The 26,671-nt window shown below is 42.4% G+C and overlaps 1 protein-coding gene and 1 long non-coding RNA gene across 5 annotated transcripts in view; one reads left to right on the top strand and one right to left on the bottom strand.

Annotated features, from left to right (window-relative positions):
• UNC13B (unc-13 homolog B) overlaps positions 1-26,671 on the bottom strand; it is a 210,848-nt gene that overhangs the window by 167,630 nt on the left and 16,547 nt on the right. For 3 of the 4 annotated variants that reach the window (XM_021379970.1, XM_021379973.1, XM_021379974.1), the window contains exons 2-6: positions 17,044-17,073; positions 14,214-14,313; positions 9,888-10,005; positions 8,645-8,768; positions 834-904 (exon numbers count right to left, since the gene is read on the bottom strand). In XM_021379970.1, the coding sequence (XP_021235645.1) occupies positions 834-904; positions 8,645-8,768; positions 9,888-10,005; positions 14,214-14,313; positions 17,044-17,073 (443 nt within the window). Of the gene's footprint in view, positions 1-833; positions 905-8,644; positions 8,769-9,887; positions 10,006-14,213; positions 14,314-17,043; positions 17,074-25,650; positions 25,688-26,671 lie in introns of those variants that run through there. The other variant, XM_021379972.1, reaches the window with a different exon arrangement.
• LOC110389478 lies at positions 22,043-25,073 on the top strand. The gene is made up of 2 exons (XR_002433244.1): positions 22,043-22,596; positions 23,309-25,073. It is a non-coding gene; the product is annotated as an uncharacterized LOC110389478 (long non-coding RNA).

Genomic DNA, 26,671 nt, shown 5'->3' with positions numbered 1-26,671 from the left:
CTTCAGGCTCTCTAACAAAAATCACAACTTTTAGTTTTGTAGTGGTTTAGCCAAGAAAACACTACAGAAACCCAGGAAACCAAAGGCATAGCTAGCAGGTGTTATAGTACAAAATTCACAAACTGAATCACCAATAACTGAGTTAGGACAAAAGTCTTCCCTCCAACAGTTTCCAGAGAGATTCACTATTTTGTTTTGTCTGCTTCCAAAAAGAAGCTAACTGCAAAAATAACTGATTTCACAAATGAATATAAGTTAGTACAGCCTGTCAAAAAACGTTTCACTCACTTGTGAGATAAAGCACGATAGTCTGATAGTGATAGGACAAGGGGGAATTCCTTTTAAACTGAAAGAGGGGAGATTTAGGTTAGATGTTAGGGGGAAATTCTTCACTCAGAGGGCAGTGAGGCCCTGGCACTGCTGCCCAGAGAGCTGTGGTGCCCCATCCCCAGAGCTGCTCAAGGCCAGGTTGGATGGGGCCCTGGGCAGCCTGAGCTGCTGGGGGCAACAAGCCCACTGCAGGGGTTTGGGCTGGGTGGGCTTTAAGAACCTTTCCAATGCAAGCTATCCTATGATGCTATGATGTTAACTTTCTTTTGTGTGCGATGTGCAACAACAGAGCTGTTCTCACTATGTGGGAGAAACATGGGGAAGAATGTTTACCTGCTTAACAATAACACTAAATTTGAGAAAACCACTCTGTAAATGGTTCACAGAAAACTTGTTAACATTAACATTTAATTGTTATCTCAATCACAAGGATCCAATATAAAGAATAAAAGCAAGTTATAGTGCATTGAAGGCTACATTTACCTTTCAGTTCAGATATTTACCTCATCATCTCCCAGTGAATTTATTTGTTCTAATTTTCTGGTCCAATATCTGGCTTCCTCTTCAGGGATATCTACAACAAAAGAATATAAAGCACCATCTTACTAGCCAGGTAAGTTTGCATTTATCACCAGAAGCAATATAACAAGGAGAATATTCCAAGATCACAACACAAATAAATAAATAACCCATACAATTTTGAAGCAATAGAATTGCCTTATATTAGCTACATTAGCACTCAGATGGAAAATAAATGTTCTAAATAATAACACAGTTCAAGGCTTACATTACTTTCATCTTTAAAACCAATTAACCAAATGCACACTGGACAAAGGTAGGAAAGAACAAGATTGGTTCATATTTAATTCAAATAATAGTTGCACAAAGAACCATTTCATCATAATACATTTGCTACGTGCTTAATAACACATGGCAAGATCAAGAGACTCTTCTGGAGGCTTTTGTAACCTCAAATGTACAAGGAGTCCTTTTAGATAGCACATCATATGTACGTACTTGGTATTACACAAATATATCAAAAAAAGAAAGTCTTGTTTTCCTTTGCAGGTGATAAGCTAGATCCTGTGAGGTAATGAACAGCATGAGACAGTCATATTCATATGGAAGCACAATGCAGCTCCATTAGGAAATGAACAATAACAACCCTTATACATACTAGAAGATTTACCAGGTTAATGACTGACAGCAGACAGCAAGCATTACCACCTTTATTTTGGCAGCTACTTTCTATTTCACACTCTGAAGTAATACAGCGTCCTAATGGTTTGAAGGCAACTCAGAATTGTGCCACTCAAGACTTCAACTTCCAAAGGGCACCCCTGAAGATGCAGATGAGCTTAACAAAAGACACGTTAGGTACAAACTGCGTTTAAGAAATAAAGCAAGAGGGGCAGAACTCCAAGGGAAATAACCCGCTAAAAGAAAAGCATCACTCAGGCTCTTAGTCTAGGTGAATTAAATAAATTATCAAGGGATGAGGGAAAAAGAATGTAAAAATCACTGGAAAAAGGAAAAAGAAAAAAAATTAAGCCACACTCAGCATCACGCTGACAGTAGTCAGTTCGTCTTGCCACCAGGATAGGCAAATGACTGCTTAATTTCAGCTATCCATGCCCAAACTACACAAGTGCAGAAACTTCAGAACACATACAGGATGGTGGAGCAGAGGCAGGAACTGCTCCAGCTAGACACCACCAGGCCTAGAAGCCTCCCCAAACACTGACAAAAAAATAAACACAGTTTCAACTAATTCTCCCATCTTTTGCAACTCTTCATACTTGTGCCTAGTTGTGAACATCTTGGCTTCCAAATGAGTTTACTTTCCTGCAACAAGACTTACCCCATCTATGGCCTCAACAGTAACTGTAGGCAAGAACTGGAGAAGTTGGCTGAGATGGTGCCCTGATAAAATAACTAAGAGTTACATTGCTACTGAGATAAACAAAAAAACCTACAATGCTTATAACGCTTTCAGAAAGAACCAAGTATTGGTTTCTCCTTAAAGGGTTACGTGTGTCTTCTCAGCCACACAAACTACCCTCTTCTGAAACAATCCCAAAACATCTGGAGAAAATAGCAGCCACTGTAATGGAACACAAAGAACTTTCAACAACAACAAGTAACATTTCTAGACCTCATGAAGTTTCAGAATTAGGTATTTCCATGGACTTACATGTACAAATGTCTACACTTTCGTAAGAGAACACTTTATTTGTGAGCAGAATCTCACACAGAGAAGGGGGACAAAATAGGCCCTACCTGAAAAAGTTTTAGGGTACCAGAAACTTAGTACTTGTGTCGAGAATACCTACATTAAGTAGAAAACAGAAAATCTGTTTCTCCTTTCTTGCAGGGAGACCAAAGTAATTCATTTTAACCATAACACACAGTCAGTTGCTCTTTTTTGATGTACGCTACATCGCTTTGTTGTTACATGCTATTAGAAAACAAGGTAGGAGAAATATGAGAGGGTCTTCCACAATTACAGGAGTTGTAGAAAAACCATAACTGCTTTTGATAATCGGTGCTGCAGACCACAGTTGTACAGATAACATAGACGAACTCTGCATAAATCAAGGATGACACTCAAAGAATATCTGAAACAGAGTGGATTTCGAAAGAGGTCAGCAATTAACTGAACTGAGCATAGGACTTGATGAGATTTAGGAGGACAAGAAACTCGAAAAAGGATCTCAAGCAACCTAAATATTAAAGAAAAATCTATGGCATTTTGCCCTTGACAGCCATCACATCTGTAAATGATGAAGAAAAGCCCAAACTGAGGCACTAAAGGTCACAGACAAAACAATTCATCTTGGAAACCTGCAATTCAGAGCAAGGAGACCTAGAAGGAATGAAGTGATGGATTACCATCAACACTGCATAAGCTGCAGTGGTCCAATGCCTTCCCACAGGCCACGGTTTAGCTGCACGCCCAAGCAACAAGGAGCACTGCGTCTTGGGTTTGTTGTTCGTGTCTCGTATCCAAGGTGCTTCTTTCACAAACTGAGCTATGTTTTAACACAAGTTTGCTGCTATTCTAGAAAAACAGCTTCTTACGTAAAGTAGCAATTAAGTCTGCCATGGCCTAGATAATGGCTGTTTTAGGACATCTTTTTGATCTTAGGAAAACTTGTCACCAGTACTAATCTCAGTACAGTTACTGCAAAGCAAACCTTAAACATGAAGCTATGAAAGTGAGTGAAGTTACCTGCTCAGAAGAATAAATGCCCAACGAGGGAGAATTCTTGATTCTTCGAAAAATCCGTTTAACTACTTACAGTTTTCTCATCCATTTTTATCAAATCTTAGTCACTTGTTTGTTGACGCTGGTTCTTTGGAGCACAGGGAATGAAAATCCCTCATGCAGAGACCACAGCCTTACCATTTACAAGGCTACAGCCACTGGGTAGCAACTACATCACTACGCAGCTTTGGTTGCAAGTCCACGTTACTCTGCTTCATTAACTTTTGCTTACAAGATAAAAAGCTGAACTAGTCCAAACAAGGGCCATCTGATTAATGCCAGCTAAGGACTGCATTGATATCATGCAAACAAGAGGAGCAAGGCCATATGTCAGTGAAACAAAACTGCTGAACAAGAACAGAGAGGAAATGGGCAGACCTAGTCCCTAGTTTTTCTGGTCTGCTTAACCTGACACCCATGAACACACTGCAAGCATTACCCATCTTGCTCCTAGTGCCACCCCTGGATGAAAGCTGAAATCCCTCTCCCTCTGGACACCTGGTGTCAGGGAGTGGCAAGGGCCGGCTGCTCCCTAAGGGAGAAGGACCTCATATCCAGCAGGGCAGGAACTTGCCAGCCAGGGCTCTGTCCTACAGCTCCCAGACAAGATGAGTAGGGCAAGTCCAGAGATCGTGGTCAAGTTCAACCAGGAATCCACATCACTGTACACAACCATGGTGGGGATAAGGCATATCTGAGGAAGTCAGGCCAAATCATGGAGTCCATATGCATTGGTAACTCCTACCGCATCACTCTGGTGTGAAGGCTGAGCTGAAATGGAAATGGTACTTCTGAGCCAATGAGAAGGAGGGATGGGCAGAGGTCCAAGGTAAGGCTGCTCAGTGCACTCAAGGAGCTAGCACCATCACAGAAATGGCTACATTGAAGCACAAAGACTTGATCAGGTTGATGAAGAAATATGCTGTATCTATGCAGACTTCATTCCCAAGTTAGACCACCCCACCATTTATATAAATTTGATGCAGTATTCCTGCTTAAAGATCTCTAGATTGCAATAGCCAGGAGTTTCACAGAATCACTGGGTTTGGAAAGGACCTCTAAGGATCATCTAGTCCAATCTCCCTGCTCAAGCAGCTCCACAGCTTCTCTCCATTCTGGAAGGGCTTGCTCCAAGGCGTCTTGCTCTGCTTCTCACACATCATCTTGTGCCATTTGAATTTTTCCTCATGTAGCAAGTTGTGCAATGGGGCATATGCAAGTGCTATAAAAAATGCAACTCCCTTCATCACATTTTTACAAGCCTTCACCTGGCTTCTTCTCAGCCCCAATTTCTTGCCCTTCCAGAGGTATGGGAGTCTTCACAAGCTCTCACTGAAATGCCTCTGCAGAGCTGAGCATTTCTCATTCCATATAGTTCCCTAGATAACAAAACAACAAAGTCTATTTACTCCACCAGGTGGCTGAATGCAGATCAGCATGCTCCCAGCCTGGGATTGATGAGGATACTAAAAGCATTTCCACTCCAATTATCTTACTAGAAAGTCTGGCACAGGCACAAAGTGCTCTAGTTGACGAGCCAAAAGCTTACACTTTCCTGCATGTAAGAAGAGGACTTACAGTCACCCTGTTTCTCTAAGATCTAATATTTCAGAACACAGGGTTGGTAGAGAACATTTAGGTGAGTCCGGTCACCAGCACCACAGCCGCTCACTGCAGAAGGGCCCACAGATTTGCTCTCTCCGTTATTCACCACAAGCTAACACCATACCAACAACAGTACTGAAGACATGGCAAGATCTGCATTCGGAACCTGCAGTGCATTACATGGAGATCATGTCAAAGCTATCACAGATGTTCTCTGGTCCATTACAAAACTGGATATGAACAAAGTTGAACTTCTGGATGACCTGAGGAAAAATCATTTTATATCACCAAGAGCAGCAGAGACTACAGCAACTCTCCCCAGCCTCTTTTAGGAGAGGACTGCTTCCCAACTTCAAGTCTGGCAAGCATTCAAAAACAAATTCACATGAAAACAAATGGGAAAAAAATTATTTTGATTGTCTGTGTCAGGTACTATCACTAGCAGAATGAGCATGCACTTGCACTTCTTTCAGCTTTAACTGCTACCCTTCTCCAGAGTACCAGGAGAAGAGAAATCTTAAACACACCAAGTGGAAGCAAAAAGAACAAACCAACTCAGGATATAGTGCAAACTAGTTTTTCTTTCTCACTTCTCTGCATACTCAATCATGTTTTACATCAAGGACTTTACCTTCTTCGGTTTTCAGATTTGTTCTCTGTTCTCTCACAAACTTCTCAAACTCCACTGAAATACACTGAAACATTTTTAATATGCATATTGAGTAACCTGGAACACTGCATCCATGTGCATCCTCTAGTCTAAATAAAATAAAGCAGCCAGAAGAAATGGAGAAAGTACAAAAACACGGACAAACAGAAAATCACACTGTTCTTTTACAGCTGCTGTCCCAGACAGATGTGTTTTACCAGACTTGGGAAGCAGTACAAGCTGCATATATGCACACACATCACTCAGATTCTCCTGCATCTGTAACAGACAGGAGACCTTCATGGGGGAAACAAAACATGATGCACAATGTTCTTAAGTGTCACTGCAAACACATTATGTTTACAATGACAGAGCTGCTGACCTATGAACCTATTTATAGCAGATAAATGAACCATTTCATCCTCCGTGTGAGTTTAAAGTGGCGGATTCCACCTCATATGACAACACAATACTAACATGGGGCAGAAGGAGTCTGCACTGCTAACCCCTCAGCCACAAGGAGATGTCAGCAAATCCAGTCTGCATCAGGAGAGATGCAGAGGTAGTCCTATGAACTGAGCTACCTCTGTGCATGCCTCCAAGTCCCAGAGTACCACAAGGGCAAGGAGACAGCACCCAATCCATCTCACAGTGCCTGTTTTCTCCACCCTACAGGCAATGGCAGCAGGCATATGGTCATCGTGAGATGGGAAGCACTGCTGGAGATGATATGGGCAGATACTATATTCCTAAAAAAATATCCCCAAACAGATTTCTAAGAAAGACAGCAGCACTCTTCAACTGAAGAGCAGCAGAAGCCTTGGAAACAGCTAACTGATGCTCCCATTGTCTCCTAGGCACTACAAAACACTGGACGAGCCAACAACTTTTCACACTCCATAATAAAAAATCTTCAATACAACTGTGTTGAGTTCTTGTTGTTTCTGTATTTAGCATGGAAAGTTAAGGAACAAATAATAGATGTGTTTTAAATGATCAGCTGTGTTACATCAAAACCAGAAAAGTCTCAATGTTCTCATTATTTACTTAACATTCCTGGTTTTCTTCATGAAATGCTATTTTTCAGAATTATATGTTATGGTTCTAGGGCAAAAGAAACAAGAGGCCTGTGTTTTGACCATCATAATAGGAGAAAACATGCTATTACATGAAATATTTATCATTTGTTAAATTCAGGCGCTGAACCACATAACAGTTTACAGGGAGTCTGTTTTTGTGTACTTGAAAATTCACAAAATGTAAAAGCCAAAACACGAACTGCAGAAGAGAGTAAATTCTCTTCTGGATACTGAATTTACAAAGAAGTCATGATGTCATGTTCTTTTAGATCAGAGATAATTTACAAGCAACATCAGAATGAATACACATGAGAAGGGAGTGGCTACAATGTTCTTACCATGAATGAACCTTACCACGTTCTCTGTTTTCTCCCTCTCAGAAGCCAAAACATTTGCCCCAAAGAAACAATACTTTACCCCACAAGGAAACAGTTAGTTGCTTCTTTTCTTAAAAAAAAATAGCAGTTTCAGTAATAAACTTCCCACTGGCAGTGTGGCAGCAGTGGATCTGCAGGAGGGCTCTCATGAGGAAGAAAGAGAGCCCCACATCAACACTAGCCAACTTAAGATGTCAGATACTTTCTCTCCTTTGCAGACTGGACTGTAGTTAATAAGCAGTGCCTGCTACCTCTACAAAACACTACATTCAGCCTAATTTCCACCATCCAGCTGATTATGCACTCAGAACAGTAGACCCAGTTTTGCTCTCAGGGCACAAGATAAAATTTACATTGATTTTAGTGCTGCAGGACCAAAGCCCACATCCTGCCTTGCACCAGGAAGGGAAGTTATAAGACTAATAGATGACCTAACTTCTTTCCATAACAGATGGCCAACCATGACAGCTGCTGGCTGAACGCCAACCACTGCACAAGTGCTCCACCGGTCCTTAGAGCATGATGCAAATTGCTCTCGCAGCCAGGGGCTTACTTGCAAAAAACAAGCAACAGGCAAAGGAGGAGAGATGAGCCGAGCAATGATAGACAATTTTGAAACACCGAAACGCCTAAGACAGAAAAAAAGGAGAGGGGGGCGGGCAGGAACCACATACACGCAAACCACAAAAACATAATCTGCTTTCTAGATCCTAAGGGTCTGCCTCCCTGATTAAAGGAAGAAAAAATAAATCTTAAAAACAAAAAACACACTTGAGATGCATTTGCTCCAATTAGTTGCTTTTCCACACTCTGTACTTTCCAACCAGAAGTAACTACCAGAAAGGCAGTTATTCTTATGACACCAAGATATTTATATACCTCGTTAATGATAATGTTCAGCTGCTCTGAGCATTAATGTTTCGCTAACTGAACTGTGAGCTTTTAGCAGGGTTTAAGTGCACCTACCACATACACCTCATTCAAAAAAGCTCTAACACCACATTTGACCTCTTCTAGAGCCAAATGTATCTAGATGCAAAGAAGTAAATGTTCTCTGTGGAGAAACAAAATGTCTGAATGTACAATCCTGAAACATTATAAATAGTTTCTTAAACTGCTGCTAATCTAAACATTCCTGCACAGTCAGACCTCCAAATTCTCCCTAGTGATCCTTATCTTGCAAGAAAATAGCCAAACGAGGAATGAACACCAGCCAATTTGATCTGCAGTGAACTACTACCACTGAACTGCAAAAAAGCACAACGTAAGGCTGTTTGCTTCCAAACAGTTGCTCTCTGCCCTTAATGCCCTCAGTAAGTTACTGAAATTCACTCACCAAAAGGTAGTTCAAATCTTGTGTCCAGCAATATTCTGTGAGGAGTCGGGTTTTTGGTTCCACAGATTTCATCACGTTTCATCACAACTTCTGCCTCTAATGTAGACCATTCCCCAGGACCTTCCTGTGAATCACAAGCCACAGATGAAGTTTCATGTCTGGCACGTCCTTTTGCAGTGACTCTCAGACATTTGCTAAGAGTCCAGGAAGAGCCTCACTGACCTCAAGTCCTAGTGCATGTTTTAGGGACACGGTTCAGGGGGCAATGTTGGTGGTAGGTGGACAGTGGGACTAGACGATCTTAGAGGCCTTTTCCAACCTTAATGATTTTATGATTTTTAACACCTAATGACATCCATTCAGCTTGAGCTGGCTGCTTGCCAAATCCTAAACATCTTCTAAAGACAAGATGCAAACACCTCACAGCAGAACTAGTGACTTCTCCATCAAACTGCGAAGATAATTCCTCAGTGGCAGACACCGGGGACTACCTGGTCAGCCAGAGAAACTAAGCATCAGTTAGATCTTTTGACCGCACTGCTGGGCATCTACACTCTTTCCTTTTATGAACTATATAAACACCCTCTCCCTGCTCAAATTAAATAACCTTTTAATTAAAATCCCTGAAATGTTAAGCTAAAAAAAAAAAAAAAAACCTGTTTAGTTGCAAGAACTACCAAATTAAGTAGGTAGGAAAGTTACAGAAACTGGTGCACTTCATTTCCTACTTTTTTTTTTTCAACACCTATCAGTACCACTGATATCCTCTAACACCACAGCCAGAATCTTTAAGAAGATGATGTAGACATGTTTTGGGCCTGCCTTAAAAGTCAGTATGCCTGTTATCATGGCAATAATAGCACTGTCCCTCTTTAGCAGTAACATAGAGATATTTGAGCACTGGACTAAGCAGTAAGTACTCAAGACCTCATACAGGTCCAATGTACATGTTCCTAAACAGATTAAACCTTACCTCTGAGATCATTAATGAGAACAGAGATAGCTACATGAGTTCAGTTTTGGTCTAACTGTTGATCAAACTTCAAAACAAAAAAAAGTACAACAAAACAAAGAACACAAAAAGAAAAGAGTGATGCTGACACAGTCATTTTCCTTCACTCAACCTTAGTGGCTTTGCAAGTGGAATTTCTGCTGAGAAGCAAAATCCTGATCTGCATCAGATTAGATTCATAACACTGTCAACACTGGAGCTGTCAAAATAAAGTTTGTCCATCACATTAACCTCATCAGATTGGCGAATGGCTTTCAAAGCAATCCACACCGTCCCCACCAGCGTGTCCCATATAAGTCCTTTGTTCCATACTTCAACAATTAGGCCCAGGTCCAGCCGACTGATCTCACTGCAAGAAAAGACAAGACAGCACAGGTGAGGAAAAAGCTGAACACAAAACTGATCTACTTTAGGTTCTGCATTACCAGTGCAATTGTCCCAGTAAAACTTTCTACACAGCTGTGTCAAGCTGAAGACAGATTCTGCAAGTGTGTGGTAAAGGTGGCTCGTACTTGTAGGGGACACTAATTTCTAATGAACCATTTCTCACAGTTTAACTACATGAAGATTGCAAAATAAAACCCCGAACCATCTCATGTATGGACTGCCAGTTGGAAACTCATCTCAACAGCTACAGGCACAGGAGGAAGAAATACATCCTCGGTTGAAACAGTGGCAAGCTGTTCTTCATCAGCCACCCCATGCACAGTGGGTGCATTTTTACCCTCAGAAACACAGTAACACAAATATACTCTGCCAGGTCCAAATATGCTAAGTACCTAACTCTGAAGCTACCACATGCCAGGATTAGCAGACTCAAACACCACAGAGCTGCATTAGCAGCACTATCTGTTGCACAGAGCTGTGTTACTTTGTTCTTCTGTGTGTTACCACAAGGCTTTGAGCCATGTAAATCTCCAGCAACATGTGGCAATGCAGACAAGCAACCAGTGAGCGCTAAGATCTCAGAAATACCATCTTCCCTCTCAGTGAGCAGAGGATGCATCCCAAATTCACTTCTCCCCAATGCCTTATAACACTAATGCCTCCTTTCTTCATGACAATTTATAACATGCCTGCTTAAGAAAATCATAACAGCTGCACAGCCTGAATGGTAAAATGTATTTTCAATGTATTGAAAACTGTTCATACAGCATTGTCTCACCTATGGACAAAGGTTATAGCTCCTTCTTCGAGCTCAGGACTTCACTTTATGCAACTGCCAATTCCTAAAGTAGACATCATGAGCATACAGTGCTACTGCCTGCTGTCCTTCTGTCCAGTCAAACTCATCCATGTTAAGCTTAAAAAAGGAAGCTTTAAGCACACTAATTGCTACATTCAATCGACTGTCATCTTAGACAAAAAGCACTGCAAGCCTTAGCTTTATCCCAGAGACTCCTCACAACAAGAGACTACTTTGTCTACAGGACTGCTCAGAGAGGTGGTGCAGCCCTGGAGGTGTTTAAGAGAGACAATAAAGGACCTCGTTTACTGATGGGACTCAGAAGCTGATGTTTGGATTGCTGAGCCTGAGGATCTTTTCCAATCTAGACGACTCTATGGTTCTAAGTTTGGGTTACTCAACATAGCCAAGCTAACAACCAGGCACCTGTGCAGTCACCACTCTGCCTTCCCACTGCTTGCTCGCTGGGAAAACGACAGTTAACCAATTGCACAGACAAGCCTGAAGTAACAAAAATTACTGACTTACTGTTGGCAGGACCAGTGTGAAGCCACAAAGGGAAGGAAAATTTACTAGATTTACAGGCGTACTGTAAAACCACATTCTTTCCTCCAATATACACTGACAGAGTCAGATATTTAGCAAATTTCTGTATGGAGCTACAAAGGACAGGACACTAGATTAAAAAAAATAAAAGGATCTTCAGTACGATGGTTTTGATTGCCTTTGGCTGTGTCTCCCTTTCTCCACCTTCTGGTTAGATGCAGAATAGCTTCAAAGAACAAAGGAGCTGAGATTTTAATTTGATGTCCCTTACTTCCTCTCCCCCACCGCACCCCAAATTTAAATGAAAGGCATTTCTAACAATGCCAACACTCGTTAAACCATTATGTTCTAACATTACAGTTCGCACTTTCACTCCAAAGGGGCTTGCTGCAAATATGCAGCCCACTTAAAGCTGTTTCAAAATTAGAAGATGTTCCCAAAGAGGATATTGAAATGCTTTGATGGTCTGGTAAACAAGCAAATTTCAAACACCTCTAGAGCACCAAACTCCAAACTTACCACAAGGAGTTCGGAAGCAAAAAAAAGCCATACACAGACAGAAAGCACATTCTTGGTTGCACTGTATTCTTTTACTATTCCTCTTAGAAACAGGTAAAGATAGACAGTAAAAGCATCCTTCACACAGAAAAGTTATTGTGTTCTAAAATCTTTTCTAACTCCAGAAAGAACAAAAGCAAGCTAATAAACAGTAATACTGAAAAATGGTGTTTTTTCCTGGGACAATTTAATGTATACAGTATCATGCAAAACATGTTCACTGCCACACGCAATATTTTCTTTTAAAGAAACACCACAGAAACTGCACTGCTTCCAGGCTAAATCAGGAAAGATAATGGTGAGGTAGTTCAGCTAATACTCTGTTTTCATATCCCCTAGCAACTCCCCTAACTAACTATGGAGTGGCATGCTAAACTCTCAGCTGCAATCAGAGAGTAGTCCTAGGAGCTGTCATGGGGGAAGGAGGAGAAGCAATAACGAGAGCAGTCATCTAGCACAAACAAGTGCCATTCTTAAATCCCCACTGAGTAGCCTCATAGGTACCTGGACACATCTGAAGCTAGTTTCTGCCCATGGGCTGAACACAAGCCACAGGAAGGAGTTAGCAGAGCAGGTACTGGCACATGACTTGGCAGACAGATGCAATCTCCTGCTGCTGCCTTTCCCCAGTCCTGCAGGGATCATGTTAGTGGCACAGACTATGTAGGAACAGGAATGGTAAAGCTGAGATGATGGTGCAATTCAGGAGCACGTTTCACCAGACACCAAACTATTCCTCCAGAAGCACATACCTCAGGTGCTGCTCCAAAAGTAAATGAGGGCCACAAAATAGGGGATAGGACAGCACTGCTACGATAGCAACACTGTACTGACTTGAGGAGCCAGAAGCAAAAGCTTCTGGCCTCAGATGAGGGACAATAAATTGCTGCTGAGTTGAGTAATACATTTGTTAAGACCCATGTGCACCTCTTCCTACAGAGGCGATATAAACACCTCAGTTCCTCTCAAAAACAACACAATAGCTGTGTCCAGCACAAGACATCCACCACATGATTCCCCAACCTAACAGCAAGTCCATGCCAGCTCAGAAAAAAACAGAAAAACAATACTTGAAGTCCAGGATTTAGTAAACTTTGTTCTCTTTGTCTTACAAAGCTATAGAAACAGAACCAGACACAATATCAATGAGCCATTCATTCACCAGCAAAAAAAAAAAAGCCACAATTCTAAAAGATACTATGAAATCCCAAGTTTTGTGTTAGGACTATGAAGAACTGCGCCAGAAGCTTTGGGAGAGCTGGAACTGGTTCTGCTGCTCATAGCAGGGATTGACAGCCCCTCCACTGCAAAAGGGGAGCTGCAAAGCACTTTCATGGACACCTGATTAATGGCAGGAAATGTCAGCATGCGAATCTGAGCAAGAAGAGCTTACAAGGATCACTGCGCAGAGGCCCTAGGCGCGCTCGCAGGTCTTAATTGCCCTGACCAGCCTCATCAGGGGGCCTCCACCCACACCTTCTTCTCATGACCCAGGAGCTCCATTTAAGCCCAGCAACGGGCCTTCGGTAAGCCACATAACATTAAGCAACTTAAGCTGTGTTGCAGATGTGCTCATCTCTGGCTTAGCCACAGCTGCAGTCCACATCTGCTCACAGACCCCATCAGTCCAGACCCAGCATAGACTGACTCCTCACATCAACCTCAGCCTTGCCACTATAGACCTGACTAGCAATTGCAGGACTACATTTGACCCTGATTACCATTACCAGACATAATCCTGAGTCTGACTTTCCAATGTGCACTCCCTGGTTAACCTCAAGAGTTGCCTCATTACTTTGAGCTTGTCTGATGGCCTGGTCTCTCAGCAGAAGTTCACCTGGTTCTTAGGGCTGCCCTGCTCACCTTCCATGAGTACTGTGGGACTTGGCACTGACGGGTGAGCTACTGCCCAGCCAGCTGTCATACAGCACTCTGCTTCTGGCTCCTCATCCTCTAAGGAGTAGCCAGCCCTCGCTGCACCCTGCCACACAGGTCTGAGAACAGGAATCCAGGGAACTTAATACTATTAAGAGGCACAGGTTTCCCCCACCAGTCCACAGCACCACAGGAACAATCTCCCATCCCATGTCTCCTTGTGCACAGGTCAGTGTATACAACAGAAAAGCAAATTACTTAAGTTGTCACCAGTTTGTGTATTTCGCTGACTTAACTACTTACTCCACTTAACACATCACAAAAGCAGCTTTACAGACATGTCAGTGCTGCCATCCCACAGCCACCTCACTACCACGTAGCACAGTACTTACAACATGAAGTCCTGTTCCCAGCATGGTTGGTCACCTCGCACTGCTACTGTTGTGCTCTTCACATTTTGCACTTTCAGGGTCACGTAGGTATTGAATTTATCTGAGGAACAAGAGGCAAAAAAGTTATCTTCTTCAGTTTACGATTTCATCACATAAGCACAACATTTCCAGGGGGACTCAAAACCAAAAGCCCAGGTGGGAAGACACCAGTGAGTTAAGAACTCAAAATGTTCAAAGTCATTTTCGTCTTCTATCAAAGTTTCATTCACAAGTTTTTAGAGGCTCATAAAAAGAGACAACTAAGTAGCTGCAGTAAGTCAGAGACAAAAGAATGAGGTAAAATCCTGAAGAACTCTAATATTTTGAATGACTGCTTCCTGAAGTGCAGACGAGAGGAAGAAATGTGACAGGGAGGTGATTGTCCCTCTCTACTCTGCCCTCATGAGGCCCCATCTGGAGTACTGTGTCCTAGTCTGGGGCCCTCAATAAAGGAAAGATGTGGAGCTGTTGGAGAGGGTCCAGAGGATGGCCACAAAGATGATCAAAGGGCTGGAGCACCTCCCCTGCGAAGACAAGCTGAGGGAGCCAGGCTTGTTCAGCCTGAAGGAGAGAAGGCTGCGAGGAGACCTCATTGCAGCCTTCCAGTATTTAAAAGGGGATTATAAAAAGGAGGGGGATCAACTTTTCACAAGAGTAGATAGTGACAGGACAATGGGGGAATGGTTTTAAGCTCAAGGAGGGAAGGTTTAGATTGGATGTCAGGGGAAGTTCTTTATAGAGAGAGTGGTGAGGCGCTGGAACAGGCTGCCCAGAGAGGCTGTGATGTTCCATCCCTGGAGGTGTTCAAAACCAGGTTTAATGGGGCACTGGGCAACCTGGGATCAACCAGATCTGGAGGTTGGTGGCCCTGCCTGTGGCAGAGGGATTGGAACTTGGTGATCCTTGAGGTCCCTTCCAACCCAAGCCACTCTATGAAACAGCCCAAAGGAATAGGGCCCATCATGCGGACTGTGCAAAGCTAAAATAAACATGCAAGGGATACAAGCAAGAAGCAGTAGTGCTGACCATACTGTCTCTTCCTTTCTGACCTAACTGCTCTCCTAGTTACTATCTGGTTTTCCATCCATGAGTCCACAAAAAAACTTTAAAGATAAGTCAGGGTCAGGAGGAAAATGGTGATTTATGCTGAGTATGCTGAAACTGATCTGCATTGCTTAAACCAGCTGACCTGGAAGAACTGTTATGCTCATTATTTTTATAAGACAGGATTTTTTTAGATACTTTGCTTTGTCTTCTAAATCTGAAGAAAAAAATCTGGATGAGCTTTTTTCTAGTTCCTACTACCTCTTTGCTAGTAAGACTAAAAGCAGCCAAGCACGGACACGCACACAGTTTGAATATCAGCATCTGAGAATGAACAGAGTTACCACTCTATCTATCAGTTTCATCTAACCTTGAACAAGGCTTAAACTAAGCAGCTATAAAGCAGTGTACAAATCTTAATACTTGGATGTTCTGCTGTACCCCAATATACATTAGATCACAGTTCATTTTAGTGCTGCCAAAATTCACATTGCTGTGAGCTACTATAGCACGCCTCAGCATCTAGCTTCGAATACCCTAACGGACAGGAAGGAAAGAGAAACTTCACGGTCCAGAAGCTCAAGAAGGAGTCACTGGAAGATGGATTTCTTCATAGCTATCTACACATCATCCTCCTGGGACACTGGGCTTGTTAGTGAAGTCATACACTCATACACTTCTGTTTAGCTAGAGTACAGGACAAATACTTTGCAGTTCTGAGCAGTGTTCTTGGTTGGAAAAAAAGCTAAGGTACGTAATGTCCACTTTCACTCTGCATATTCAGCTTTACTTCCCCGGAAAATAAGAAGGTTTGTGTACACACAGCTACTGTTGACCTGACATGGAATATGGGCAAGGAGACAGCAAAAGAACATGCATAAGTCAGAGAGCTGGGAAGCTTTCAGATATAACCCGAGAACTACTATATAAAGAGAACACAGCTGAACAAACACATCATGAATATAGCTGTGCAACTGACTTGGATCTGAACACTTTACTAGGTGTTGTCCAGAGGCCACACCTCATTCTTCTCTTTAAACATTCCATTAATAATATGTACAACATTTATTTTTACAGACCTCCTAAAACTGAGCTCTAAGAAGGAAAGAAGAATAAATTGCTTATTCTTCTCTAAACAGAACATCAAATTTCATTCAATAAACATATTTACCTGCTAAGAATTCCTTGTCTAGCATAGTGAAATACTTGTTTAGACTGTAAATGCTGGGTGCAGCCAACTGTTTTTATTTTACTATGTGGACACAACACCTGGCAGATGGGATTTCAATCCCAACCACAGCCATTAAGGACTACCACACAAGTGAATCTATCGCTCCTGCAGTACCGTCCAGCAGTGCCCATCAGGATCAAGGAGTCCTGTCCACTGAAAGCAGACAGCCACATACCCATTCTGACTGGTGGATGTTTTCAGATCTTGTTTTTAACACAAACAGGAGAAGGTTGAGAGGAAAGGGCAGGATGGAGTGGGAAGAGGTGACATTAGAGGAAACCTTTCCTCACCCACAGCCTGTGCAGGTCAGGTGAGCAGGTGGATATTTCTCAGTACTGTGATACAGCTCACGCTTTCTCCTAACTCAGGCTGTGTGGAGTCTTCAGGTAGCTTTTGTCTCTTGTAAGAGAACATGGAGCAGTCAAGAGGAGCAAGGGAAAACTGGAGGCAGCAGTGTGAACAAAACCCACTGCTGCTAGACTTGAGACTGATCAGAACAAGCAGAGCACATCTTACCTGGCGGTCCCTGGAGTTTAGCTTTTTTTACTGTAAAGAGAAAAAAAGAAGAAAAAAAGAGTCTGTTAGTGATTTTGTCCTGTTATAGTCTCATTTGAGTGACAAAGTATCAAAGGACATCATATTAACTTGAGAATGCTGCACAGCAGAGTCTTGGAAGCCAGTAATCTGTACTCTTCTTCAGTATAACAGATCTGGCAGCAGAGTCTCCTCTGTACCCTATTTCACCTTTCAAAAATGAATCATAGGATTACAGTTTGGAAAGCAATTAGATATGTCTTATGCGCAGAAATTTTAAAATTAGTCTTCCAAAATCCAGAAGTTATTTCTGCATAGTAAGATGTCATTCCATACAACCTCACAAAAAAAATAACAAATACTCCAGAAGAAATACAGATTTCTTTATAAGCAAAGAATCTCTCCTCAACAATGCTGAGCAGACTCAACTACAACTTGAAGCCCAAATAGCATCTCTGGTACAACATCTGTAAATCAAATTAACCTGCTACGCCAAATAAATGGAAGTCTGCTTCAAACGTCACTTTTCAGAACTCTCCTCAGTTAATTAAATTCCAGGACAGTATTTATCAAAAACAATGGTTAGAACACAAAACAGCACTGGCTCTTATCGCACTGACTGGAGAAGGTCTATGTTTACCTAGGGGAGATTCTGTTTACAGTTCTCTTTTGAAAGCTCATATTCTCACTGGTATTGCTAAGCATAAGCACTGAGATGAGACATCTCTAGGCACCAGCTAGTTTTCACAGTGGAAAATTAAAACTAAGAAGAAAACATACTGAAGTTAGAAAAGAAGATAGATCTGAGTGGCAAAAAAAGAGAGTTGAAGAACTGAGGTAGTCAACCTTCCTCCAAAAAAACCGAGCTTCCAACACTTAGGAAAAGCTTGCAGAGTCTAACCTCCAAGATAAATACAGGGAGGGAAAGGGAGAAACGGGAGAAATGGGAAAAAAGACCTTACACAATTACATGAATAGACCTGTAATACGGTATGATGATGAAGAACCCCCTAGCTATTTCACGAACTTTGCTTTGCCAATAGGTATTTGCATGAAGGAAATGCTGTACCAGTAACAGCATGAGAATCATTTTAAATAAACTTTTCAAGAGCTGTAGTTTTCAGCTGGACTGCCAAGGCCTGCAAACCTTAAGTCCAGAATACAGGCCTATTCTCACCCAGTTTCCAAGCCTGAGGCATTCCTGATGCTGAAATTAATTGTGCATGCAAAACACACAGTGGTGGGGGCTGATGGAAGATGCAGACACCTTTTTAATCTGCAGATCAATCGGTCTAACCACTGTGATGTGGGGAGGGCAATCTACTCGCTTCTATAGGTGCCTTTGGATGCCATACAAAAGTAGACATTTCATGGGTAAATGCTGTCTTGGAGCAGGCAGTCACAAGCTTATTTTCTCTCCTCAGCAAAAGGCAGGAGACAAGGAAAGAAGTGCATGCACTGGATGAAAGGGAAAAGGGAGAAAGAGAGGGACTTGCAGTAAGCTTCAGCCAGTCTCTCTCTCCCTGGTGGAAACAAGTTCTGAGGTTGTTTGCAGGGAAGTGGAAGCACACGCTGCAGAAATCCTAGATTATTATATACACGAAAAAGGGATTCAGCATGGGCTGACTGCCTCTAGACACAGAGATGGACAAAGTCTCTGCAGCTGTTGATGTGAAAGCTAAGACAGGTGCTATCTGTACAGGACGGCCTCAACTCTTAATATTTAAGAGGTTCATTTGACAACCTGCACAGAACAAATCACACTGTCAGCTCAGAAGCATGGCTTATTTATAAGAGTGGGCCACAGACCTGGGCCTCTCATCTGTGCTGGTAACTCTTTATGCTGTTTACATAACATGTCCAAAAAGCTCCCAGGAGGAACAACTTGGAAGTGTTTTTATTCTGCTAGCCCAATGAAAAGCACTTCCCAGGTGGTGTGAAAAACCACAGTATAGGTGCAGCTCACACAGCACAACTGGTTCACTGGCTTGGGGGACATTTTTGAACCCACACCAGCTCATACAGAGGTTGTATATGCCAAGCGCCCAAGAAATGGCACAGAGGAACGAAGAAGATAAGAAGAAACCTGGAGCGTCAGCAGTTAATTACTCAGTGTCACAACCAAGACTGAAAACTCACTGTTACCCTGAAGGCTCAGCAGGAGGAAGGCAGACTGAAATCAAGCCATGCAAAATGGTAGCTTGTATAAAATAAAGTAAGAAGAAGGTAACCATTCTCCAAAGCACTCAGCAATACGAAGTTTTACAGACAGTTATTTCCACACCGCCACAAAGTGGAAAGCTGAAGACAAAATAAGTGAAAGATCTAGATGAGAGATTTCCTGATTCACTCATCCCCCCTACCACAGGCACTCTGAGCTTTGAGAAAGCACATTCTTTAATAAACGGGAGATGTTAAATTCCATTTGGTTTCTAATGGCTGCTCTCAGCAAACTAGGCCATGCAGGAAGCCCGGCCATTCACAGGAAAATCCTCCTACATTACTGCTATGCCACATGGGAAGGACAGCAGAAGGGAAATGAGAATGACAGGAGGTCAGAAAGGAAAGAGGCCTACAGCTTTGCACTGTCATGTGCAAGCACTGCATTAGGGAGACGCAGAGATGCACCTGCTCTCACTGGGCAAACAAACATTTAATTGCAGAGGGGAAAATGGAAGTCTGGCATATCTGACATGCACTGTACCTTAATTCAAGGCGTACTGGTAAAAGCCATTAGACAGCAGACAGGCTACACTGAAATAACTGGATGCAAACTAGACAAACAGATTTTTAAAAAGCAAGGAAAACTGGTGTGAGTACTCAGCTCATACAATTGATTTTCCTTGGGGATCCTCCACCATTACAGTGTTACTCTACAGACTAAAACATTTAAATCTAAGTCCTGCCTGTGACACCATGAAAAGTGAGAGTAAGTAAATAAACCAGGTTTTCACAGTCTCTACAATTACCCATACACTACAAAAGGCTGGAGAATAAAACAGACTCTTAGAAGACTGGGAAAGATAAAACACAAGATGGCAGAAAAGGTTTAGAATCATTGTGGGAGGGAGAAAATACTACAGTAAAACATACATTAATGTTACCTTTCAATTTTACAGAGAAATTCTTACTGTCCACTCTTCTATCTGAAGGACATTTTCCTGACTAGGTGCACAATATATCAGCCACTGAATTAGGATTACGCATGCCAAATTACTGCAAGGTTCAGAAGTGCATTACACAAACCTTCTGAATGGGAACACACATTCAGATAAAGGGAACCTGGCTGTTTTGAACATCCGTGGATTCGATCTCACCTTTAACATTTGCTTGCAAATCAGAGGGATGCAGACACAGGGAGTGCCTGAGCAGATGGCCAAAAGATTACATCCCCACTTAATCCAGCACGTGACTTTATCAGCTGGTCACTCACCACTCTACAACAAAATCTACATCCTCGCACAGAGGCCAATAACGTGCCATGGATGGGCTGAGGGAGGAAAGAGAAGAATGAAAGGACGCACTTTAATTAGTGCTTTAAAAAAAAAAAAAGCAATGCTGAAAGCAGAGTATTCAAAATGCATTTTCATGATCAGGAGCTTGACAAATAGTTTCCTTTTCCCTGTGAGACATTAGTGCAGCATTAATGTGCTTTTGAGAGCAGCCCATGTAATCTAACTCCTGCAGTAGCTGTTTCCAGCCAAACAGCAGAATCGATTCATATTTCCATTTCCCTCTGTGCTTTTCTCACCTCTCGCAGGTGCTCAGACTTCAGTGCACAGTGATATGCAGCACTAGGTGCAAAGGTTGCTTAAACAGGAATGAGAACACAGCAAAAGGCTCATGCTATCCAAGACTGAGTCACCACACCAAATCCACTGCCCATGCACCCTTGCAGCACGCACAGAGAACAGAGGGAATCCCTTCTGGCTGCGAAGCACTGGCAAGGCAGTGCTCTAGGCCTAGAGGTCTGTTATATTTTCTATCAGCTATAATGAGTCCTTGGTAGCAGTTTTGTTGTCTGAACCCTGGATCAACTGCTCTAGCACATGTAAGCATAACAGAGTCAGAAACTCAACACCTCCTACGCACTTCTTGAAAGCTATTTATAAACCCATCGGAGGCTGGGTAAGCGGTGCAATACTGGCACATCTACCAAGGGCTGTTCTGCCTCGAGGATCTCATAGGTACTTTCCCCTCCCCAGGAAATCAAATATTTTCCACGCACAAACCCTGCACATCCTCAACTCCTTTTTTTTCTTTCCCACTACCTGAATCACAAACGATGCACTAAGCTGGAGGGAGCAGAAGCCTTGCAGTGATCTTGATCCATGATTTTAACTCAGTCGTTGTTCTGTTTCGCATGTTCCCAATAAAAGCTGCGCAGCACCACAGATACGCTGTTACATGCAACTCCACATGCAACAACAGAACAGTAGTACTGACTGTGCCATGAAATTCTTCTCATTCCTTCGCAGCTCTAAAAACAAAAGAGCTGGATGAAACAGCAGCTTAATGGTTTCCCAAGCCTGCTACACTGATTCAGCTCAGCGCAGCCTCCTTGCCATTTCAAGTCTGAGACAGGTTCAAAAGGATATATTTCACTGCACTCTCATATATTCAGAACTGCACTATGCAAAAAAGGAAAAGATTTTCCTGAACAAGCTCAGAGGAAGAATAATCGCACAGGAGCCACCAGGAACCCATGGGGGATCTGCAGCAGCCTCCTTCACAGGCAAGAACAAGGTCCATTTAGACCCCATCCCCTGTATGCTGAGCCACTGAGTTAAAGTGGTTACTGCAACCGAGACATTACTTCAGCCCTATGGACAGATAAGAGACTTAAGTCATGTTTATTACATTATGCTCAGTCTTTCTGCCAAGGAAAACAAACCACTGGTTTACATAAAACCATTGTTCTGCTGAACCAGTGAGGAAAATGCTTTACATACGCCCTTCAAGAATGACGTGTTGGAAACACAGTGGGTACCTTTGTGGATCAACAGACGTAACAGCTGAGATCACATTCACAATAAATGGAGGATAACATTATGCTACAGCTTGATTTGAAGGGAGGGCTGGGCTGACCACAGAGTTAGGCAGCAGAAGAGAGAAGCCGAACCACCACAAAATGCCACTTTACTTGACAGCTGGCAGAGAGCAAGGATCTAGCACAGACTTCCTTCAGTACCAGAAGAACTAAGATTGAACCTAAAGACACAATTTTTCTGACTTAATACTCAAATCCTTCAAAAAGCCATCACCTGTTTGACTGCAGCAGCTTTGGGGAAATCTGGATGGCCTCAGCAGCAAGCCACCTGAATCACTATGTTTACCTCAACTTAGTCCGGAATAAACGGAGTGGATAAGTGTATTAATTTTTAATACAAAGAAATCAAGAAATAAACAAATTAACATTACAACTCCCATCCACGTAACAAAGAGCTTTCTTCAATTTGACCACTCTAAGTGCCCACAGGATGACCTGCCTCATTTTTTCTCAAGCCCTTGGGAATCGTGCCAAACAGGAGGAAGGTAAGCTCCTTTCAGCAACCACCTACAGCTAAAAATCAACCGCTTTCATTCTTGGGTTCTCTCAGAGGGGAAGGAAAGCTTCTATTCTCTTTCCTGTGGTAGCAAATTGATCTACCCAAGGGACTTCCATTTTACCAGGTGTCTGGAAAATGAATTATAATCCCTCTTAATTCACATCTATTAGCATCTTCCTGCTCCAGATGATCTGCAAATTCATTACCCTGTCCAGAGACACAAAAAGCTACAAGGTTTATTTGATTTACAATACAATTTCCAACAATGCTTCCTAAAAGCCACCCTTTCAGCCCACAGGACAGTGACTTATAGCAGATGGGACACAACTGACTCTTTGGAAGGGTTCTCCAGATTCTTCTGGCACATAACATTAACCCCATTTAACTTCAGAACTTTGGAGACAGCAAATCCAGGAAAGCACTACATAACGTACACTTCCCAGTAAACATCTAGATAACCAAACTTCACTAGCTGCTCCCCTTGTTTGCTTGTCAATTCTCTGCTAGTTTAACATTCAGCAGTGCTTGCAGGCCCACAAACCCACAGGCAGACTGCATTCTCCTTGTCTGTCTCCCTCCACAGCTTGGACACTTCACACTTTGGGCCTGACAGACATTTCCAGTGGGGAAGGGATATTGCAACTTCTTCTGCCTTGTTTGGCTCATTAAACCTCACCCCAGCGCTTTTTTCTTTGCAGAATTTTCACTACCCTGACCTCTTCATCTGTACGGGCAGAACTTTGGTGGGCAAAGTACTGAAATACATCCAGAAAAAGCAAAGTTTTTTACACGCAGAAGCTATATATCATCATCCTGTCTAGATCTGTTGTATTACTGCCATAGCCAGTGGACATCAGAGTGGCACAGCACAGCAGCAGTCTATCTGGAGCATTCTCCACTCTACTTCATTTTCAAGAATTTTGAGAGCTAACAGAACAGCAGGATGGACAATCTACAGAAAAATGAGCAAACTCACATTTAGTATACCATGCTGAACCAGTTATCAAAACATGCATCTGGCTATTTTGTTCAATACCCAGCCTGATCACTGCGGTGAACCACATAATTTCATACCTCCTACAGATACTGACACCCTTAAAGCTCATCTTTTGCAGAAAACTTGATGGGTATATACAGTACAGCTCTATGTGCATCAGTTTTATAATGCTCCATTTCTTCCCTCCCTATATAAAAGTTATCCAGTAACTTCAACAGAACAAATCACAACCCCTTCCGACAGCCGCAAACGTTCCAACAAAAAGCAAACCAACAAGGTATACCTGAAACAGAGAACCAGCTTTGCAGACTCTTTCCACAAAGAGTGTTTTACCACCTTTCTCTTTTTGTTTTGTGCTTTTCTGCTTTTTATTTTTAAATAAAAGTCAACTCCCATTAGCAAAAGAAGCCTTCTATTACAAGGCCCTACTTCCCTAAAAGATACTTCCTGCAACACAAGGGTGACAATTCAGTTTACTTTCTACAGTGATTTAATGGAGTAGGCAGTTAATGTATGTATGCTTCTAACACTCTCAATGACAAAATTGACTCAGACAGTTGGAGAGACATCTGGATCTTATTTACAGGTTAATCTGTTACCAGATTTGATTTGACACACTGACTTAACAACACACAGGTTTTCGTGCCCATGAACTGACCAGTTTCATATGCACTCCTGCTTGTTGCTTAGCTCAAGAACTCGCCTACCAGAAATACTCCTCGAACAACCTCAACAATAGAAATTCACAGGTTAAGAAAATGCTCTCAGTTAGCACACCTCTGCAAAAACATGGAAGGCATTTCTAGAAACTTATCAAAGAGCAGCAATTTATATACCTAAATGTATATGTGTATATGTATATAAATAGTGCTACAGAACACATGCTGAGGCAATTGCAAATGTGAATGAAGAGTTTTAAAATAAAATCAAACCTATATCTCAATTAAAAAAAGAATAAAAAGCCAAACAAAAAACCAACCCTGAGATCAAAAGCATCTTACTAGAAGGACAAAGAAAATGAAATGGAAACTATGAATGCAACTTACAGAAAGCAACTGTGACAACCAACAAAATGTAAGAGGGAAACTAAAAGGTCTGCAGTCTGCAACTGGCTCCTTCCCCCACATTAAAATAGACATCAGACCCCTCGCTAGGATCCCTACACTAGTGCTGCTCAGCAAAACTACTAACCAGCAGAGTTGCTTTGTTACTTGTTTAGTAAATATGTTAAGTAACTGGCAGTAGATAGGTTCACAGAGAGGAAGGAAGGAGAATCATAAAACAGCAGATGCCAAGACTAAAAAGCTAGCACAGAGCAGGATCTACACCAGTAAAGTATGACCAGCATACCATGACCAATAAGGACAAAAGCCACCCTGCTTCAGGACTCACGTATTTTAAAAATATGTTTATCATTTTACCCAATAAAACACTGGAGATCTTACCAATAAAATGCTTAAAACATTGACAAGCTGTTTTGTAAACCACAGCTCACACTGTTATTACACTTAGCATTAGCGCTTAGTGAAAATCCTGCTCTGCAGCAAGGAAGCTGCAAGAAGTTGACTTTCAGCTGACCTCAGAATGAGCTTCCTGAAAGTCAGTAGGATGCAAGCATTCAATTGATTTCAGATAAACAGCAGCTGAAAAGAGCTTGACAACATTGTTTCTCCCATCTGGGTAAAAAGCAAATACTCATGAGCCATTCAGCCATGAAAAACTGGAGACAGATGCTGGCAAGCAGAGAAGAACGCAGCGGATGCAATTCTTAAACTTTACATCCCCCCTAACAGATAAGCACTGCTGGTGAATCCAATGCTTCAAGGAGCTACAAAATATCTTCTAGTTTTCATATGAAACACAGAAACAAAACGAAGTGCAGAAGCTTCCAGCTCTAGGCTGCTTGCGTGGCTAAATACTATGCAGGAGAGGAGAGCAGGTGGAAACTTAAGGGAAATTCCCAAAGTCAGGTGAGACAGGTGACTGCTGAAGCTCTTCCACAAAGCAGCGCTATCTATCCTCTTCTCTCCTGCCGTGCCATACCGCTGTTCAGCTGGCAGACCATCAGGCTCGGGAGACTTCCCCTCCGAGCACCAGTAAGACCAACAGCAGAGCCTCAAGTCACCATTCCGGTAACAAGAATCACAAGCCACCTTCTGTCAGTTTTGGGAACTGCTGCAACGACAGCTTCCCGGTGCCCAGACAAAAAAATCTTCCCGCTAGAAACACATCTCATTACCCGTTCCTAAAGGCTGGTCCAAAAATACCATCTGCAGCTTTCAAGAGCCCCTCTACCTGTGATGGAGACACGGTGCCCCAAAGTTGCGTCAAGTTTAAACACTGCTCTCCTGAGAGCCCTGTACCTCATTACTCACCTCTTCAACTTCTCTGACAATAATCATCATCTCAGTGCAGGCTGACAAACTAATTCTAGCAGGTGGTGAGACAGCACACTCAGCTGCTTCGTTAGAACAGAGCTTTACAACTCCAGATTTTGAGGGGCTACAAGCAGAGTTCAGTCCCTTATTGCTACCACCCTCATTCCTCTGGAGTGGATACACATACATTAGTTGGCTGAGTCATCCCTTCTAGCTTAGGGCAGACATAGCATCACCTCAGGTTGTCCAGTCTGGATCATTTGTGTTTTCTTCAAGAGGTGAGAAAACACACACCAAAATTGTGTTATGCCATGATTAACAAATCAAAAGATGATGCTTTTGACCAGTGTTTGCTTGGGGAAGAGGGAGAAGCAGAGGGTGGTGACTGAGAAATAGATTTGATCCTATTTGTGTAAGAAAACATTTTTTAAACAAAACAGCAATGGAGCGTGAAGCCAACATCTCTGATCCTGGAGAAGAACTCAACCTGTACAGATTTAACATCCCAGCACTAAAGCCAATTGCTGAAAAGCACAGCTAGGTGAAATCCCCCATCACCTATTTCTTCCTTTCTTGGCCGACCAACACACAGACATGTTGCAGAAGATTCCCTGGAGTTTCTGCTCAGCAGCTGCTTTGAACTGAGCAGTGAGGACAGGAACAAAATCTCTTACTCAAAGCACAGA

Source organism: Numida meleagris, chromosome Z, assembly GCF_002078875.1.
Source record: "Numida meleagris isolate 19003 breed g44 Domestic line chromosome Z, NumMel1.0, whole genome shotgun sequence".
Taxonomy (NCBI): domain Eukaryota; kingdom Metazoa; phylum Chordata; class Aves; order Galliformes; family Numididae; genus Numida; species Numida meleagris.
The sequence above is the reverse complement of the archived record's forward strand: the minus strand, read 5'-3'. Positions and strand labels throughout refer to the sequence as shown.